Source organism: Podarcis raffonei, chromosome 2 (assembly GCF_027172205.1).
Source record: "Podarcis raffonei isolate rPodRaf1 chromosome 2, rPodRaf1.pri, whole genome shotgun sequence".
NCBI classification, from domain to species: domain Eukaryota; kingdom Metazoa; phylum Chordata; class Lepidosauria; order Squamata; family Lacertidae; genus Podarcis; species Podarcis raffonei.
The window spans coordinates 57,576,122-57,596,853 of record NC_070603.1 but is presented as its reverse complement, the minus strand read 5'-3'; the positions used below and the strand labels follow the sequence as shown (position 1 = coordinate 57,596,853).

The 20,732-nt window shown below is 42.4% G+C and overlaps 1 protein-coding gene across 6 annotated transcripts in view; it reads right to left on the bottom strand.

Moving 5' to 3' along the window:
- The window catches only part of RAPGEF6 (Rap guanine nucleotide exchange factor 6), a 143,373-nt gene that overhangs the window by 8,228 nt on the left and 114,413 nt on the right, over positions 1-20,732 (bottom strand). For all 6 annotated transcript variants that reach the window (XM_053376782.1, XM_053376786.1, XM_053376784.1 and 3 more), the window contains 6 exons: positions 15,113-15,333; positions 12,215-12,406; positions 11,254-11,388; positions 9,906-10,019; positions 5,204-5,432; positions 3,071-3,582 (listed from right to left, as the gene is read on the bottom strand). In XM_053376782.1, coding sequence (XP_053232757.1) covers positions 3,071-3,582; positions 5,204-5,432; positions 9,906-10,019; positions 11,254-11,388; positions 12,215-12,406; positions 15,113-15,333 — 1,403 coding nt within the window. The remainder of the gene's footprint in view (positions 1-3,070; positions 3,583-5,203; positions 5,433-9,905; positions 10,020-11,253; positions 11,389-12,214; positions 12,407-15,112; positions 15,334-20,732) is intronic.

The window sequence follows — 20,732 nt, the reverse complement described above, 5'->3', positions numbered from 1 at the left end:
TTTCTTTATTCTCTGCTATATATTTTTGTTTTTATACTGTTTTTGCGTTTTATATGAATCTTATTTACGGAAATGATACATTTTGAAATGATGAATCTTTTGTTTTGCAAAATGTTAATAAAAATTTATTAAAAAAATAAATAAAACGGTAATGGCGTGGGGCAAAAGGACAAAATGGGCCAGCTACTAGAGAGCTGGTTCTCAGTTTGAAAATTGTGAATTCCCTTTCTTTGGTTTACAGACGTGCCATTTTCTTTCCTTCTCCTCTTCCAGCTTGCACCATGTCACAAACCTTTCACAGATAGTCTCATTCCCTTTGTTTCCAATGTTCAGAGGTGAGTGTGGAGCCCTATGTAAGCCAAAATAGGACCATGCACACACAAGAAGAAGGGGCTAGCACAGGGGTCAGCAAACTTTTTCAGCAGGTGGCTGGTCCACTGTCCTTCAGACCTTGTGTGGGGCTGGACTATATTTTCGGGGTGGGGGGGAGAATGAATTCCTATGCCCCACAAATAACCCAGAGATGCATTTTAAATAAAAACACACATTCTACTCATGTAAAAACACGCTGATTCCTGGACCATCCGCAGGCCAAATTTAGAAGGCGATTGGGGCAGATCTGGCCCCTGGGCCTTAGTTTGCCTACCCATGTGCTAGCAGGCATATGGGAACCTCAAGTCCTGCAGAAATGTGTGTGTGGATGGATAGACGGACAGATACAAAGAAAACAAGGCCACATAATGTTGACTGTTTTTTGGGGGGGGAGGGGTGAATAAGAAACTGGCTGGGTAGAAAAATGAAATTATAAATCCCAAAAGAATGCACAGCTGGTTGGCATACTGAACAGCAACACTCCACACAGTTGTAATATTTTGCAGCAGCTCCCCCTTGTTGACATTAATTCCATTTTGATTTATCAAAATGGCTAAAAGCTGCCAGTGACATGAATTTAATTGTTCCTACAGTGAAATACGCTTCAAATGCACTTTGAGGAAAAGGAAACTGTGTTCAAAGACTTGGATCCCCGTACTGGGGGAAAGGGGAAGGTAATTTTCACAATTCCACCTGTTTAAGGAAGTTTTTAATGACTGATGTTTTAATGTATTTTTAATCTTTTGTTGGAAGCTGCCCAGAGTGGTTGGGAAAGCCCAGCCAAATGAGCAGGGTAGAAATAATAAATTATTATTATTATTATTATTATTATTATTATTATTATTTATTATTATTATTATTATTCCCCAGTGCCCTAAGATAATATACTCCAAGTGATTAGGAGACCCTCTGGAGGTGTCACTGGGAGCTGTATAGGTAAAGAGGAACTGGCAAAAATTTCTTTCCTTCCTTCCTTCCACCAGCAGAAGACTCTGTTGGATTGGAGTCCCTCACATTGACAGAAGAGCAACCAATGGTCCAAGCCAGGATATCCCCACTTTATCCCCAAATATCACAAACAGCTGATCAGTGCACAGTGGTTGCACAAAAATAAAAACTGCAACAATACCCTCAAACCCACTACAACTTCCCTTGCAGGGCTTTCAAATATTATTTAAAAAACAGTCAGCTAAGGATTCCAAAAAGCATATTCCAGACATGCAGCCAACACCACGCCAAAATATCCAATGTCATAAAACACAACTTTCTTCCCGTATGGTCCTGTATTTCATACCTGACTGAGGACATTAGTAGGAAGGTACTGGTAGCTGTACGTGAAGGTGCACTGCTACCAGCAGCTGAGCATGTAAGGCAATCTATCGGGTGGAAGAGGATGGATCTCTCAGCCTCTTTCACAAGATGCCTGGAGTGGACACTGATGTGGGTGTGAGATATGAAGTAACATGGTACAGCTGAGGATGAGTTAAAGGGAGGAAAGAGGTATAGGGCAAGTATAGCATCTAGGAGCAGAGATCACTGCACATTGGAAAGGGCAGGCAAGAGAGAGAAGTCCCCTGAGAAAATGTATCCATATCCTTTTCTTCAATGCTGGAAGCAGCTTTCATATCTAAGACAATGTGGGATATATATATTTTTCAATAAAAGAATCACCACGATTTATGTATTCTCTTAACTGGTTTACAATCTGTGTACAATTACCGTATTTTTCGCCCCATAGGGCGCACCTAGTTTTTTTGGGGGGGGAAATAAAGGGGGAAAAATTATTTTCCCCCCAGGTGCGGGGCTGGGGGGGGGAAGCCCGAGCTTCCCCCGACCCCAGAACAGGTTGCTATCCGCAAGCCGTGGGAGAGCTGCACGACTTCGCGCAGCTCTCCCACAGCTAGCGGAGAGCTGCCCGAAGCCCGAAGCCTGGGGCTTGCTGAGCTCAGCGCGCCCCAGGCGTCAGGGTGCAGGCAGCTCTCCGCAAGCCGTGGGAGAGCTGCACAAAGTTGCGCAGCTCTCCCATGGCCTGTGGAAAGCTTCCTGAAGCCTGGAGAGCGAGAGGGGTTGGTGCGCACCGACCCCTCTTGCTCTCCAGGCTTCAGCGAAAGCCTGCGTTCGCCCCATAGGATGCACACACATTTCCCCTTCATTTTTGGAGGGGGAAAAGTGCGTCCTATAGGGCGAAAAATACAGTATATTTTTATGCCATATTTCCCGACTTCAATAATACCTGGGGAATATTTTATTTCTGCCTTAAGGGAAAGGGGAGCAGGTAGGCAGGGCTGAATGGCTGGAAAAAGTATCGCAACTTGGACAATTTCTGCACCAACTTGGTCATCTCCCATGTAATGCATGAGAGGGCTCAAGAAAGGAAAGCCCAAATTCTTAGTGGAAAACTGCAAAAAGAAATCTCAGAAAGGTTTTTTGGAAAAGGTCACAGGGGAAATTTCCTCTGCTTGTTGCATAAGCCTGCTCCCTTCCCTGTAAGGCAATAAAAAGTTTGCTGTTCTGTTACTTTAAATCCCACCCCTACTCCCAAGGAGGTCTGGAAACACTTTGGGCCGTGGATTTATTTGATTGAAAACATGTGTACAAACTGGATTTTAACATGCAATCTGCTGATGTCATTTCTTAACAGCTTAATAACATAATACAGTGCAGCTGTGGGAGCTTCCACAGCCTTTGGGCGGCTTACCTATGAGGCCTCTCTCGGTACTGGAAGTGACAGTTTTGTATGTTGTATCGCCACCTGCTTTGGAGTCCAAAACTTCAGCTTGCTCTACTGCTAAGCTGTCAAGTCCTCGCCGCTTTACTGTCCCACAGTTTGCTTCATATGCGTCTGACAGAGAACTCGATGAAGCCCAGCTCTGCCGGGATTGGTCAAAGTCCATGCCCGTTTTGGATTGCCTGCTGCTGTTTGAGTGGGCGTGGGGCTGCAAGTGAATCTCTTCAGGGCAGCTGCTTGATGGTTCTACTTCAGCAATGGCCCTTTCTAAGTGAGCGTGGCGGTAAGAGTTTAAGAGGTCCCAGCCTTTCTGGTTCTGGATATTTTGGAAGTTATCATGAGAACTACTGGAGCAGGAGGTCCAGCTCCCACGACCACTATCTGCTGCTTCTATCGTGATGTGTTCGTGGGAAATCTCCTCCGTGCTCATGGAAGATGGGACAGGCAGGCCTCGGATCACGGGAGGTCTGGACAGTGGCCAACTGAAATCGAAGACCACAGCATTATAAAGGCAGCATGCAAGCAATTCAATGGTGACAAATGGCGACAACATCCAGGGTTGAAGACAGTCTGTAAAATGCTTGCTCACCTCTTTGCATCTGAGCACGTTGAGCAGAACTCTTGGAAATTTTCAAGGTATGAAATTAAGTTTAGAGTCCAGTTGGTTCAAAATATGACTGCTTTTGCCTTAACCATTGGTTGTGTCTATACAGTTGTACCTTGGATCTCAAATGCCTTGGCTCCCGAATGATCAAAACCCGGAAGTCAGTGTTCCGGTTTTCGAACTATTTCGGAAGCCAAATGTCCAGCGTGGCTTTCAAGACAATCAGAAGCTGTGCCTTGGTTTTCAAATGGTTCCGGGAGTCAAACCTACTCTCGGAACACATTCTGTTCGAGAACCAAGGTACTACTGTACTGAAGACTTACCTATGTCTTATTATATCTAATACAATGCTATGGTAGGGTTATCCAATGTGGTGCCTTACAAATATTGTTGGACTCCCAACAGCCCCAGCCATTATAGGTACTGGGCAAGGATGATGGGAACTATAGTCTAATAACATTTGTAGGGCACCACATTGTCTACAACTGCATTACAATGTCTTTCCATTAGCCAACAGGCTCTGCCAACCGCAAATGTTGATTTCTATGGGTGGTAGTCAACTAATTGAAATTAACGTACCTAAATTAGTCATGATCATTAATATTAGTGTGTCTACTATGAGGAAAGTTAGTTAAATACAACCCTATGATCTCCCTTCTTTCTTTTCTTCAAGACAAGCATCAGGCCATTACACATCTAAATGCTACAATTTTACCTGCTTGTAGGAAATAATAATTTCAACATCTTATATTTTCAATCTTTATGCAATTTCTTTTAACCTATGCTGACGTGGCAAATCATGTACTGAGACCAAGTGCTATTGCATTTCAAGAAACAGTTAATAAATGAATCAGTGATTAACTGAATATTGATTAGTGAACAGCAACATTAATTGAATCTACATGGGAAGATTTTATTTTTTTTACAAAAGAAATAAATGTTGGTAAAAGTTCTACAGACCCTGGAGGCCTTAGTTATAATTGGTATTGTCCAGCCTTCCACTGGCAGAATCCATTTTCTCTTCTGAGAGTGGCAACCAGGTTTCTGACCATTATGCCTTAGGCATAAGCCTGGAAGCACATTTCCCACTTGCTTAGCAGAGCTGTTAAAGCACTGTCACGAAACACCATGGTCACGCTGTACATTTGAACACGAACACATTTTAAATGGCAAATCTTTTCAGGGCTTTCCAAGATAACATCTTTGAACATTCAGTGCCTGGTGCTATACCAGAGGCAATTTATTTAAATCCTGCAGCTTTAATGCATTTTCTAGGACGTACATTAATACACCAATTTAAAGGCCTACCAATATAGGGAAAATCATAGCCTGTTTAAAATTCTAACTTGAGATTTCCCGAGCAGGGAGCATACTTTGCTCTTTCTAAAAGTGGTTTTCAGCAGGCTAATAGCACCTGTAAGCATGATTACAGCATAGGCAGTAAATGGCTTGAACAGAAAATCCTTTCGCTACTCTCTCACATGTCAATCACTTCTTACCCAGGGCAAGGCTGGCTGTATTCAGAGGACGGATGAGGGTGCTCCTTCCTTTCAACTGCTCCTACTGAATCCACAACTACGACAGCCTGAGCCAGACATCTTTCATCCTGAAGGGCTGCAGACATGGAGTCAGCAGAGCAGTTGCTCACAATGCTGGACCGTGAAGAGATCTCGCTGTGGCTGGAATCTGAAAAATTCTCCGATTTTGCAGATGGTATCAGGGCATAGCCTAAGGAGGACAGGGGAAGAAAGGATTCAACTTTTTTAAAGAGTTCAGACAGCTAATTTATGACACTGCTATGGTATTTTAAAGACAAGGATGCTTTCCACCACTTCTCTCTCCTCCCTTGTATGGCTTTTTAATTGTTCATTTTACGTTACTGAGCTTCCTTTTCATTCAAAAGAAGAGAATAAAAAATCAACTGTAGAGTGGAGCAACGCTTCACTAATTACTTTGAACATTTGTCACAAGGATACAATTTGCATGCTTTCCTTCAAATGGCTATAATATACAATGAAAACAGAGCAAAAAAACCAACAACACATGGGATTTGCAGATAAGGCTTCTTTGAAAGCTAAACATAAACCAGAATGTATTTTGTATAGTTAAGTTTTTACCTCTCTCTTCAGTACATTGTATTTTATTTTATCGCTATGGCTAGTAGCTGATGCAAATAAAGATTCTTCTGATTCTGAAGCTAAACATAGGAGAAGTAATTTGCCAGTCAATAGCGATCAAGAATCTGCAACGATTTCACCCAAGATACACCCGCAAACAGTTTAAAGTAATTTTATGTTCATTTGCACTAACATTCCCCACCGCCATTAATGAAATCTAAGCTGTTCATAAATCTAGATTGAAATAGGCTATAGATACTTTGTTGACGGTTTGGCTTTAATTTACTTCAGTTAGGTTACGTAGGAAAAGTATTCATTAGAATGACAGTTCCAATTTTTGTTCTACCTGCTGTTCTGAAAAAAAATTGATACAGGTAACTAACAGAATTGTGAAGTTGGAAGGTACACCAAAAGGCCGTCTAGTTCCCTGGAATGCAGGAATCACAGCTAAAGCATCCCTGACAGATGGCCACCCAACCTCTGATTAATAACCTCCAATGAAGGAGAGTCCACCACCTTCCAAGGCAGCCTATTCTACCATTAAATAGCTCTTACTACCAGAAAGCTCTTCCTGGTGTTTAGTCAGACTCTCCTTCCTTGCAACTTGAACCCATCAGTTGAGGTTGTCCCCTCCAGAGCAGCAGAAAATAAGCTGGCCCCATCTTCCATGTGACAGGTATTTGAAAGTGGCCATCACATGGTACAGCTTGATTTTTCTCTCCAGCTGCTTAACTGCTTTTCTAGGACTGCAGCTGAGAGTAAGCTGGCTAGGATTGCTAAAACCTCATTCACCCCAGGCAACTGTGGCAAATCCTTAGAAGGTGAATGTGCTGGTAATTTTCTTATCTGGCAATCTGAACAAAAAAAGTACCTGTTCCGGTCTTTGCTGGGCTGAGAGGCAATAAAAAACCCCAGAAGCAATGGGTTCACAAATTAATTCTAAAGCCTGTGGTTTGTTGCCTCTCCAGTGAAGTAAGGGCAGAAGCAGAGGGTATCAGGCACAACTGAGCAGCATCCCATTAGCACACTGTTTATTCACTTTAGGCCATAGTTTGCTTTAAACTGTGGTTTAACTTTGGTGGTGAACCGGTCAAATATGAGCTTCAAGTAGAATTTTTATACCAATATTCTTGCTAAGCCTTACTGTGCTGCACTGTCTACTGCCGTATGTTCAGTTTAAGGAGCATTACATTTCAAATGGATTTTTTAAAGATAAGATTCAGATTTAACGTAATACAAGATAACACGAGCTTCAGTGCAAAGATGTCTGCAAATGTAACATAAAGGCTGGCAACATTAACCCTGCCACGTGGGAATCCCTTGCAGATGACCACAGTGCCTGGAGACAAGCTGTCAAGAATTCATAGCTGTGACCAGAGGAGAAATGACCACTGGGAGGAGCGTAGAGAGAAAAAACACCATGGTGGATCTGCAGCAGCCTTTATCTGCCCCAGCTGCAATGAAACATGTCTTTTCTGCATCTGTCTCTACAGCCACAGCAGGAGCTGCAACTGTCCAACAACTTGACCTCAACCCCAAAGGTGCAGTCCTCCATTGTCTCCTGAGACAGATGGATGCCAGCAAAACAAAAGCCAATACACATTTCATACTTCCTAGGCTGTGTAATATCTTGCTGATGTTCAACTCTTACTGAAACCGTAAGCCCTGGTCCACAACTTAAGCGCAATGGCACTCAGTAAGTATATCAAAAATAGTGACAAGTCAAAATCTTTATCTTAACACTGCAGAAAAGAACTTTAAGGGCATCTATCTATCACATTTCGTTTGCTTCAGCTAATTGTAGTAAGTACTGGCAGTTCTGAAAATGCCTCCATTAAGTAAACCAGGAGACTTCCAGAGTGAAGCTGTAGAATCTGATGGGCCAATCAGACATGCAATTTTCCATTTGTCAACTAAAAAAACTAGCAAGCAAACTTGTCTGCAGGTGACTCTAGACAAAACCACCATCACTTATTCAATGGTTCAGAACACATGGTAACATGGTTTCTCACTGCTCCCAATCCTTGACAGGTCTTTTCTTTTTTTTAAGTATGTTCCTGCAATGCCTTAGCACTTTTCATGTTTCTATTTTTCTCCCTTATCTTCATCAGATATGGGCTTTTAAAGTAATTTACTGGTAAAAAGAAAGTAGGAAATTGGTCTCAATATATTGCTTATGATCCAGGAAAAATAAGCGTCGAGCTTCTCTTGCTGTAGGTGGTCATATATAGAACACCCAGATTTAAAAACTAGCTTGCTGTCTTGCTTATTTGAAAGGGAAATTCCCAGAATAATATGTATGTTATCTGTGCCCTTTTTAAATTGGGGGAAGAGAGTTTGAGTAACAGTTTGGGGGTCCATTATAAGCTGCTACTAAGAGAAAGAAACATTCCTTGTGTATGTGCATATAGGCTATGCATATGCCTCTGTGATACATGGCCAAGATTTATTAATGCATTTATTTTGAAAGGAGACACTCTTTGAACTGCTTCCCATGGAAAAAAACTGTGTTTACCTCTATGAATTTATACAAAACACATGGAAATAATCCCAATTAATAAGCAAGCTGGCATTTTGGGATATAAAATCCAGAAACTTTGAGGTATGCACAAATTTATAAATATTTTCATTAGCGGGAAGTAACCATGTGTGATATTTTATGAGATGATAGATCTAATAGCTTAAATGTAAACAGATACATTTTGCCTAAAAATAACAATTCAAAATGCATCTACTCACAACATGTTAGGGAAAATCTGTGAAACATGTTAAGTATATAGTAAAAGTAGAAACCTCTTTATCATGAAAGCAGTTGGGAAGTTAAGTTAAAACCTTTGATTACATAAAACACTCACACCTGTATTTTTTTTTTAAAGTAAAATGAAACTGTAAATCCCAAAAGGGTACAAATTACACATAACTGAATAGTAGTGCACACTGATGTGATATGAATGATAATTGTAGATTGTGGCTACACAGTTCAAAGGCTATCCCTACAAGAGGACAAATACTGAGAACTGTTGTATATTTCAAACAGGCCGAGGTCTCTCCAAAAGAAAAATGAAAAAGGTACATACAAGCTTATGCACACTTTCTTGAAATAAGTGCCATGGTCCTTATGTATAGGTCAAGCTACAAGGGCTGATTCCTATATGCAAATCATGTGTGAAGCAATTACTCCACTACGGTTCTGTTTATCTCATCCACACCACTATATGAACTGTATGAATAGTAGGAAGTGCACACAGAGCTGCTTCACACAATTTGCTTGCCATGTATGTAACTGCATATCATGCAGCAGCCCAACTGGAAATTGCATGTCGCCATGTATGTGGCAGGGGTCTAGAAAGCAAGATAATAAAGCATATTTTAAAAAGTATTTTGCTCCAGAAAGCATGACCCGTTAGTCACTTGCTGTATTCTCATCCTCTGTACAAAGCCTGCAGAACAAGGCTTAATCCGCTATTAAGCTGAGATACAAGTCTATTTCTAGTCATTTCTCAACCATCACCAACAGAAGAGGTTGGGGGGTCTTCTAAGAAGCTCCTAAAGGGAGTGTGATCCTTCCAGCTTTAATACTGAAAATGTACAAGTAAAAATGAATCTCTTGCTAATATCGGCTTCCATGTCTGAAAAAACTCAAAACGGTGTCACACATACTTAACATATCTGAATAAATATTTACAGTATAAATACAGATTTAAGCCTGACACAGGCAGAACGGCATGTCACATAGTCTTCCTTCTCTTGTGCCTCAGCTGTGGACATAACCACATTAGAGAGCTACTGTTTCCATGGCTACTGGCTGTATGCAACACATTGCTGTCTATGTCCTTTTGTTTCTCAGCTCTATCCCTTTCCTCCTGCATGCACTTTGCGTCCATGTCACGGGCGACAGCTGATCTTTCCCTGGAGATACTCCTTTCCCTGAATCTTGCAAAGGGAGAGACCATTCTTTTCCTGGGCTTATACTGAAGCTCTGCCTTGTCTCTGGCATCCTCACTTTGCCTCTTTTCAGCACTGACTGATATTTCTGCTGTCCTGCTAGTCATCTGCTGGATTTTCTTTTGCAAATAAGCCCCACCTATTCCGTAGCTGCGCTGTCCACTGTTCTTGTTGCTTGCTTCGCTTGCAAGAGATGAGGACGAGCCAGAGAGGTTGATCTGGCTGCAGTGATCGGACCTCTGGGGATTACCAGCTACAAAAGAAAGGAACACGCAAAGTAAATAACACACTGGCAGTAAAAGAAACACTCTTCTTGTTTTTTAATCTACGTAATGTTACACTTGGATGCAGCACAAAAGGAAACATAAGCTGCAGTTAAGTAAAGAGGGGGAAATGATGTGCCTGTTTAATTAGTTAGAGAACAAGTAATCTAATTTTAGCTCTGCAATGAGATGTTAACAAATACAAAACGGGGCAGAGGCCACTTTTATCAAAACAAGGTTGTTCTTAAAGAAAACAACAACCCCTGAATGCGTATCCAACAACTGAAATCAAAGGGACAAAGCAATCCTCATGGAGTCACATGAAAGTTAATGAAAGTCGAATGCTTATGTAGAAGAATTCTAGCAGGAGTAACTTTTGGCAATCCAACAAGAATAGTCAAATATCCCCCCCAAAATAAAAAATGACACACATGGTTCTTTAAATTACTGTATATGAACCAGCCTGGACCCTGCAACCCGGACCTGGGCCTTGTGATCATCATCTGATGCCCCTCTACGGTCGCCCCCTCTACAAGAGGTGTGGAGGGTGGCAACACTGAGAATGGGCCTTTTCTGTGGTGGCTCCCCACTTGTGCATTGCTCTCCCCAGGAAGGCTCACCTGGCGCCTTTGTTACATATCTTTAGGCACCAGGCAGAAATATTCCTCTTCTCACAGGCCTTTGGCTAATTAAACACTCTATGGCCTTTTAAATAGTATATTAAATAAAAACACACAAAAACACATCATCCTACTTATAGCAGTTACATACCTCTCCCCCTCCCCGAGCTTTTCCTGAGCCGCAAGATCAGACCCTTATGTGCGTGATCCCCTGAATTTTTGTTTTATTTATTTTATACACTTTTACATGTTTTCCTACAGATGTTCTACTTGTTTTAGGTTGCATTTATAATTACATTATTTTTATATTTTATACCAATTAAGAGATTTGTATTAAGTGGTTTATAAATACCTTTCGATAAATAAAATATAATAATATCCAATGTTAAAAACTTTCCTGAAAGGTTTCAGGCACAATGGACTTTTGAACTCCATGAACACATGAAGTTTCTTTTCTTTTCCCCAGTGAATAAGTTATGCCTTTTGTGAATACCCAAAGTCCATCTTCTGAGTTTACTGAGGAAAGGAAAGACAGATCCTGGGAAGAAAACTAAAATATAGTTAAGCTGAAACATGTTAAGACTAAACTTGTGTCTACTCCTACCTTTGCGTGGGGAGTCCTGAGGAGAAGCAGGAGGACTGGAATGCAAAGAAGATGCCATAGATATATTGTCTTCTGCTTGTTTTTTACTGTTTGTTTCCTCAGACAAACTCATTGACTTCTGAGGAGAACCTGCACCTATGAAAGCAATCACAAAACAAGACAAATGCTTATACACACAATTCAAACTGAAGAGTTTCTACAAAACCATCTTTTATGGTCCAAAGGCAACTAAACTATGACCAAAATTATTCCTGGACTCTTTTGTGAAGCTTACTTTGTTGGAAGACAACTTTTAAAAGCCAGCCATGTTCAGCAGGGCCTCAAGTTATGTTGAGAGATGTTCATATATATATATATATAACACACTGACTCATACTGTCCCCAAACCTCAAAACAGAATTTTGAATCACCCCATTCTTGTTTACATGAATTTGATAAAAGTTGCAAGACAGTTAGCAGAAACAATTCACATTCTCAGTGTCCCTTTCCATGAAATGTAGGAGATTTGGAAACATTTGGTATGGCTTAATCTGTCTTTATGTAAAATTTGATTTCTCAAATCTCAATACAAATGTTATTTAATATATTTTTCAAGAAGTAATATTCTCAAAGGAATATACAAACGACTTATCAACCATACAATAAAATACATTTTAAAACCATAAAAATATATCTTAACAATATTTCAAAACTTAGTAATACTAGTCCTGGATAATATAACATTATCAAAATCAGGCTAAAATCAAGGATTTTGTTTGAATAATTTAAACAGAACCCATCAGCTGCTGAAACTGTAGTGTTTTATAATCTAGTATAGTGAAATATATGCTAGGATATGACTATATCAAAATGGAAATGAAACAGACAAGTATAGCTTAACATTAGCCTTGCAAAACCTTCTATCTGCCCATTTTATATAGTAATTTGATTTAATAAGTGAATCCTGTAGATAAATACTCACTAAAAGTCACATGGTCCTTCGCTGGTGCTTTTTTCCTAATGGGGTACAAGTTAACAGCTGGAACCTGAAGGACTTGACTCATTCTGTTTTGCTGATGTAGATGAACTTTTGTAGTTTGGCCAACAGATCTCAGTGGCATGGGAGACATTTCTACAGCTTTTCCACCTCGTCTTTCACTTAGATTTTTCGTCACTGACATGGTGAAAAAGAGAAGTCAATATTTTTTTTCTATGATCTGTTGCAATGTTAATAAAAACCGCAATTAAAATGGAATGTGTATTGAAACACTAGATGGCAAGCTGGTATTTTTGTATCCATAGCAATATCTGTAAGGATTCTTATCCACTTGTTCTTTAGAAAGGTACCCCCAGTGTTCCACTAGGTGGCACACTTAACTCATAGAATAAGCTTTACTACTTCAATTTCATTATCTGAAGATGCTCATCTATGTTGTAGCCTCATCTGCTGCTACTCCTGCACCCAGCACAAAAATGGTGCAACACATTACAGCTCTGACCTGTTTTGCAAGGTGAAATCATGCAGGATTTGTGACTATCCCCCCTCAAAAAAGCCCTAAAAAAAATGGAGAGAATCTGCTTTATGAATCAGCACTAAATGTTTTTGGTAGCTAAGTGTTATGCATTTCCACTGTGTTATGCATTTCCAGAGGGCAGGTTTTCTAAACAGCTAAAATAACTGTTTATATATGAAACCCTGTTCCTGATTTCATAAGGAAAGTAAGCTTCTGTTTCAATGAGGGAAACAAGCTTCCGTTAAGTTCAATGAAATATGTGCATTTGGTACTCTCCGACAGGATATACAGCTGAAAACCTCTATTGGAAAATAACTTCATGGTGCTTGCCTTTTACCATCTGCGCACAATTAAATCACCTCTGAAGTTAAAAAGCAAACAGCGCATTCAAACTTTATCTTTACATTTCTGTTAATTTACTGTCGAAGAGGATACAACATTTTGAGATGAAGCACAGAAGCATTTGTATATCTCAAACTAACCATCCAAAAATTCAGAGCACTCCAGATCAGAAAACTCTCAACAGCCAAGAAGGCAAAAAACTGGCACTAAGAAACTTTAATTCAGTAAGCTAAATCCCAGCAAAAATAGGAAGTAGAGAGAAAGGGTTGGGAGCCAACGTTGGTAGGACCCACTTGCCCTCTCTAGGACACTGTCCACAACTCTGCTGCACTTTTAGCTCTCTCAGATCTGGTAAATCCCTGGCACACCTGTGAGCAGTCACAATAGCTCCTGGCCCAGTACTGCATGTTTTGCAGTATGCACCTCTCTGACTGGGAGCTGCTGTGAACACTCGAGCCACCTGCAGCACTACTGGTCGTTGGTGCATGGCAGCTCATGAAATCGTTAGGGATATATCTGGGGTTAGCTAGGGTTCAGCTTATTGGGTTTTGTGCATGTTGTGGATGAAGAAGGGAGGAAGAACATCAGCACAAATAAGTTTAGTTACAGTGATGATGAAGATTACTACAAAATACTGAAACTTCCAGGACTGCTTACAGTTAAAAAAATAAAACAATTGAACAACTAATAATTGAAAAAGCAGCAGAGTCTAGGAAGATCAGCAACATAGGAATGGAACTAAAAGTACTAGAAAAAACAAGGTCTTGTGATGTTAGAAAATGTAACATTCAGTACTAGGAGAATTCCATAAACAGTGTGCCATGACTGAAAAAGGACTTTCCTGGTTACCACCCAACAAACTGCCAAAGGCAGCTGTAATTTTTATAACCACTGGGCCAGGCAGAACAGTTTGTCATTCCTCTTACTGACAATTTGGGGCCAAGGCTGATGAAGAGAAACTTGCCCAAGGTCAGCTAGGGAACTTTTCCAAACTGGGAAGCCTAGCGAAAAGGAAGTGGCGAGGGAATGTCAGAAGAGTCAAATATCTCCAGAAAACTTGGAGGTTATTAAAAACCACAATAATAGAAGCTTAGGTATATTCACTGCAGATCACAAAAGGTGCCAGCAAATTTCATGAGAACATTAGTGTGGCTAATGAGCATGTTCAGGTGCAAGAAGGCTCCTTTCAGAAAACAAAAGTCTTCCCAAATGGTAAGAACAAAAAGGCACACAAACACCCAGACACAAAAATAATACAAAGAGGCTGAGGATTGTTTACAACAGTCTTCCACAACCTGGTGCCCTCCAGATGTTGACTATTAATTACGATTGCTTGCCAAAATTTAGATAACCTTAATAGTGCATTATATTTTGGAGTCTGTCTTAAGACGTTCGTTATTTCCTGAATAGCACAGGTCAGAGGTCTGTTTACAAACTCTTCCTCTGCAACAACCTCTGTTAATAGTCAAGGCATTCAAAAAGTGTCAGACCTTCATGGTATATCACTCTCCTCTCTACTATTTTCCCATTTCCCAATGAAATAATTTCTTTACTTATGTCTTTCTAACTATTTGTCTGTGATAATATTTTATCTTTTCATTTTCTTGTCACTTACACTAGGCTTACCAATACCATTTCTTAATTCTGTAAAGTGCTAACTTGGCAAAAAAAAATATTGCAACATAGTATGGGATTTCTTGGCAGGCTAGTGATAGGTGCATAGATTAACAACTGAAGGTCAATGGTAAGACCTATAATTTCAAGTTTGTGCAAACTCAGTCAAAACTCAAATTGACAAGATGCCAAATATTCATCAAGGGTTTGGGGGTTGTTGTTTTGCGGTATCTGCTTTTAAATATATATTTAGCCTGCATTAAAACTATGCTTAAAAGAAAGCCAGCAGAAATGCACATAATTATGTAACCATAGAAAATTAAGTCTAAAGAATGACACAAACATTCTTCCTAACTAACACCACAGACTGTTCAAGCTCAATTGCCTTCCTAAAAGTTTGCTTTACTTACAAGTGCTATACGCAGGTTCACACTGAAGTGACATTATCTGGAACTTTTCTTCATCCGTTTCCACATTCAGATTGGAGAGGTATTGTTTGACTTTCCTGGCCATCTGAGCGTCCTCATACAATTTTTTGGCATTTAGAAGGGAGCTGCGCCGGGCACGTTTTTTGTGTGCGCCTCCTTGAACGTCCAACATGTTTGAGTTTGTGCTGCCCTGACTTAGTGATCTGCAAGAGAAGACATCAGGTAGTTGAGCTGCAGCCACTTTAGTAGTGAGGAACCAAAGCAACAGACACTGAAGCACAAATACTCTTCCATTAAAAGCGCATGCTGATGTCAAGTTTTAAAAAAGGAGATGAATAGTGTTAACACAACATTTGTTCTTAAGCGATTTGCAAGACTACTGAGTTAATATGTCCAGAAGAGAATTATAAAACAAAAAGTGTGCAATGATCAGGAGCCAGGAAAATTTCTATGAAAGCTCCTCCTAACAGATGTAACTAAGGCTCTTCAGACTTACACCGAAAACCCCAATACTGTGTTTGGGACAGAAGATAAATTTCTTAACAGTTCTGAATTCGGTGTTAACGCAATTTGGTCTCAGAAGATTAGAGCATGAGCAAAATGATGGTTGAAATAGCCCTTTCTTCTCTCTCTCTGAGCTGTTCAAAAGCTTGCAAAATTGGAGGGGAAATGTTTGCAGTAAGACAAAAATCATAATTCCATTGTATTAATAACTTCTGGTAGCTTTGCATAGGGGTAGGTGAGCTTCATTATTTTTACCATATTCCAAAAACTGGAATATGTATTTTTCATCTTGTAGTTATCAGAAGACAGCAATATGTTCTCTGATAAACAAGGTGAGTCTGCCAAGAGAGATTAATGTAAGACTTTGCTAGGAGCTGCTATTGAAGGAAGGGACGGTTTAGCTCTGTCACAATATAGATTCCAATAAAGATTGCTTAAGCAGGTTTGGCTTGTGACACTGGTCAAGTTTGCAATATAGATTGCCTGAGCAAGCTTTGGCTTTAGATTCCAATAAAGATTGCTTAAGCAGGTTTGGCTTGTGACACTGGTCAAGTAAAGAATAAGAGGAGCCACGTAGGCTCAAAAGACAGGGAAATGGGTAAGGAACGTGCTTAACGTGATTATCCTCCTAAGGTGTGCCTATAGGTTGGCAATTGGTGATTGGTGGAAGGGAGGTGTACCTATAGGTTGGCAATTGGTGATTGGTGGAAGGAAGGTGTACCTATAGGTTGGCAATTGGTGATTGGTGGAAGGGAGGTGTACCTATAGGTTGGCAATTGGTGATTGGTGGAGAAATGTGTACCTACAGTATAAGAATGCCTGCCAAATGCCATGTATTTACAGCCAGTGTATTTTCAGGAGCTATCCAACTGGTTGTCTCTGTGTACAAAATGTCTTTGTACACAGATTTCAATAAACTCTTTTTCTCCAAAGAAGATTTTGCTTTCCTGGTACTTTTGTTCCCTCCAAGGTCCGGGGATGGCGTGGCTGATGGATCCCTAGGTAAATAAGGCTTCATTTCTTTGGGGGCTCGTCCGGGATAAGCCCCCTCCCCAAATATGGACCGGAGGGCCAGGCTCAACCAAGGTGAACAGCTCAGCAGCGTTTGCAGGCTCCCGTGCGCACCCCGCCTGTTTCGTGGGGGGAGCCAGCCACACTGTCCTGCAGTGGAGACATATTGTTGAGGGAGAAAAACAAAGAGGACGGCGCCGAGGGGAAGGGAATCCGCAGCGGAAAAGGTAAGCCCGACGGAAAGGGCAGCCCGACGGAAAGGGCGAGGCCTGATCAGCCTCACCTGGTTATGCAGTAGAGTGCAGCCAGGAAGGGAAAAAAGGGCGTGGCAGGTGGGCCACCAGGAATAAAGGGGATTGGTTGCGCAGTAGAGTGCCAGCCACCAGGAAAAAAAAAAAGGGGGGGGACTGGTTGTGCAGGAGAGTGCCACCAGCAAAAATTTGGAACAGAAGAAGGAGGGAAAATTACTTTGGTGTGTTTTGTGTATTGCATGCTGAAATTATTTTGGTGTGTTTAGTGTGTTACATGTTGAAACTATATTGATGTGCTTTGTATGTTGTATGTTGCATGTCAGATACTCTAGTGACTGAATTGTCAAGTGTGGGCCAGGGCTTAGTGTCCCCCTTGGCCGAGCGATTGTAGGGCTGTAGTGTGTGGAGTGTGAAAGAATTTACAACCTGTTAGGAGCAGAGTATCAGAAGAAAAAAAAAAAAAAAAGAAAAAAAAATGGGGTCTGGGGCAAGCCAATGTAGTCCTCTGGAATGTTTTTTAAACAACTGGAAAGCAGCCACAAAGCATGATGATTGGGGAAATTGAGAAGACAGAGGATGAGGACATTGTGTGAAGTTGATTGGCCCCAACAAACTAATTGGCCATCGGAGGGCAGTCTTAATTTGCAACTAATCAACCCACTGTATCAAAATATCTTGAACGTCCACCCAGACCAGATCCCCTACATTTCTACTTGGAAAACCAATGTAGAAAAGAACCCATCATGGTTGAAAGCCTGCCGAGGCGACGCCCCACAAAGTACAGTTTGTGCAGTTCGACCGGCAGGGAAGTCAGAAAGGCCCCCAGTGATACTAGACCCAGAAGATGAGGAGGGAGGAATTATTAAACCACCTCCACCCTATGCTCCACCAACTGCCCCTCAGGCAATTCCACCAGGCCCAGGTCCCCAGGCACTGGGAGGAGCTGGTCCCCAGCCCAAACCCAAGACTGATGAGTCAGAAGGAGAAGAGGATGATGAGGATGAAGAGTTTGTAGAAAGATTAGTCAAGCAGCTTTGTTGAGACTGGACAGCGGAAAGCAGGCTATGCAGTGGTAGCCCTGGAAGACCAGGTGATTGAAGCAAAGTCACTCCCCGCCTGGAACATCGGCCCAGCTGGCAGAGCTAACTGCGCTTACCAGAGCCCTGAGCCTGGCAAAGGGACAGAAGATAAACATTTATACAGATTCTAAGTATGCATTCCTGACTTTACATGCCCATGGAGCCTTATGGAAAGAAAGAGGTTTGCTTACCTCCAGAGGAAACCAGGTGGCCCACCCACAAGCTCTATTGAACCTTCTGGATGCTGTATGGGAGCCCGAGGCAGTGGCAGTTATCCATTGCTATGGCCACAAGACTGGAATGTTAACTCCATATGCTAACCAAGATATGCAATTGAATAACTATGTACAGTCACTCTCCCAAGTTCTCTCCTGTTTCAACAGGTGGACCCAGGCTCGCACCCCATGTGTGTTAACTGAACCGTTCCATCAGTTCGAGCCAGGTGATGAAGTGTGGGTGAAAGACTGGCAGCGAGCCCCCCTACAGCCTTGCTGGAAGGGACCATACACTGTGCTACTTTCTACACCTACTGCTGTGAAGGTTGCTGGCATCACCCCGTGGGTCCACCATACTCGAGTGAAGAAAGCTATTTCAGACTGGACAGTTACACCAGATCCAGAGAACTCCCTCCGGCTGACTATCGCCAGACGCCTGGCAGACGACCGCTCTGCTGATATCACACCGGAAGCTGATATCTCTACGCACAGCTGAATAATTGGATGGGAGGGGCGCCCGCCGGGAGCACCTCCAACGTTCCAGCCTTGCAGCCTTTGTCCCCTGATAACGTCCAGAACCCTGAACGAACTTTAGTATGCATTATATGGTGTGAGGAGGAAGCAGTGGGGATTTTGACACCAAGCATTTGCAGTTTACAGGCGGCTACCTATTCGTGTGGGTGTGTAGTGGCCCATCCACCGTGGGTACCCTCTCCTTGGGGGGCAAGGTTATCCTCCACCCATCAGGGGTACCATCATCCCCCGGGGATTGAGGGGTTTTATCTCCACACCATAGGGTTTGACACTTGGAGGTATCCCCGACCTTGTTTCCCTAACCAACTCGAGCGTCCGGGTAACCCCAACCCCCCTTCCAGACCCATACCATGACTGATCTGTGGTGGGAAGAGCCCTGGCATTCTTGGCGTTAGTGGGTGGGAGTTATCTCAACTGCCCTTGTCACGTGGATGTCTCTCTCTCTTTTTTTGCTGGCACGAGCGCCATAGAATTTGCAGGAAGAAGCGTCCCTCCTCCATCCCACTGACAGTTCTCCTTCTCTTCCTAGTTGGGGAACCCGCCTGCGCTCTGGCCCAGGGGGAAGTAGGGTCCTGGATCTCCCAGGTAAACATTACCCGTATCATGGTCACGCGGGGCATCCACAACCCTTACAACCGCTGGCTGCAAACGGCAGAAATGGTAGCTAAGGAGGAGAATAGGACCCGTTGCCTTGTTTGTGCCTTGGGACCTCTGGATGCGGCTGGGGGCATGCCCCTGCTTCCGTTGCCTCTTAATCGGACCCGAATCCAGTATACTGGAAGTAAATTCCAGTGGGGCCCATACTGGAATCATCCCTATCCCCTCCGGGTTTATCGGATTCCCGGATGGTTCTGTGTCAACCAGACCAAAAATGCCACCCTTGGACACAATATAACTTTTACTGGGCGCTCCTCATGCAAGTGTACGTGTAACCCCACTGATACCACTGAGTGTGGCGGAGCCTGCACCAATTTAAATCTTTTAGCTTTTAGTTCTATGGGTGACCATATGGCCACCCAGAACAAGGATCCTGTATATTGGATTTGTGGGACAAAGGCTTTCCACCACCTCCCCAACGGTTGGTGGGGCAATTGTTATCCAGCCTTCCTTTTACCCCCCATGTGGCTGCTCCCTACCACCTTATTTCCCCATCGCAATCACAGATCTGTTGATATCATGAATATAGCCTCAGGGAGCAAGCAGACGTGGGGAAAGGATGAATGGCCACCTGAGCGAATAATTGCCCACTATGATCCGGCCTCCTGGAACCCTGATGAGTTAGTAGCAGGTGCCAGAGAGCCCATGTACAATCTAAATCGCATAATCCGACTCCAGGCAGTAGTAGAGATTGTGGCCAATGCAACGGCCACCGCCCTTCGCCTTGTTGCTACCCAGCTGGATGAGACCCGCACTGCTGTCCTCCAGCTGCGTTTGGGAATGGACTTTATTCTGGCCAAACAAGGAGGATTTTGTGCTGCCCTCAACCTGACTGGGGGAGCATGCTGCTTCAATATTTCAGATCATGGTGAAGCCATCCGTAATCTAGCCGCAAGTATTGAGAAGGTGGCACACGTCCCTGTACAAATGTGGGAAGGATGGAATATGTCTTGGCTAGATAAGCTTTTGCCAAATGGGTGGCTCAGAGGAATGTTTTTTATGCTCTTAGGACCAATTTTATTTTTATTGCTTCTTTGCTTCTGTATTCCCTGCTTGGTGCAATGCTTGCAAAATATGGTGCACAAAACAATGTCGCGCATGATGGGTCCCCGAGTGATAGCTTTGATGCGTGAATACCAGCCTATTGCCTTGGACGAGCCAGAAGGCTGTCCAAAAGAAGAGGAGGGAATGAAGGAAGGGACGGTTTAGCTCTGTCACAATATAGATTCCAATAAAGATTGCTTAAGCAGGTTTGGCTTGTGACACTGGTCAAGTTTGCAATATAGATTGCCTGAGCAAGCTTTGGCTTTAGATTCCAATAAAGATTGCTTAAGCAGGTTTGGCTTGTGAC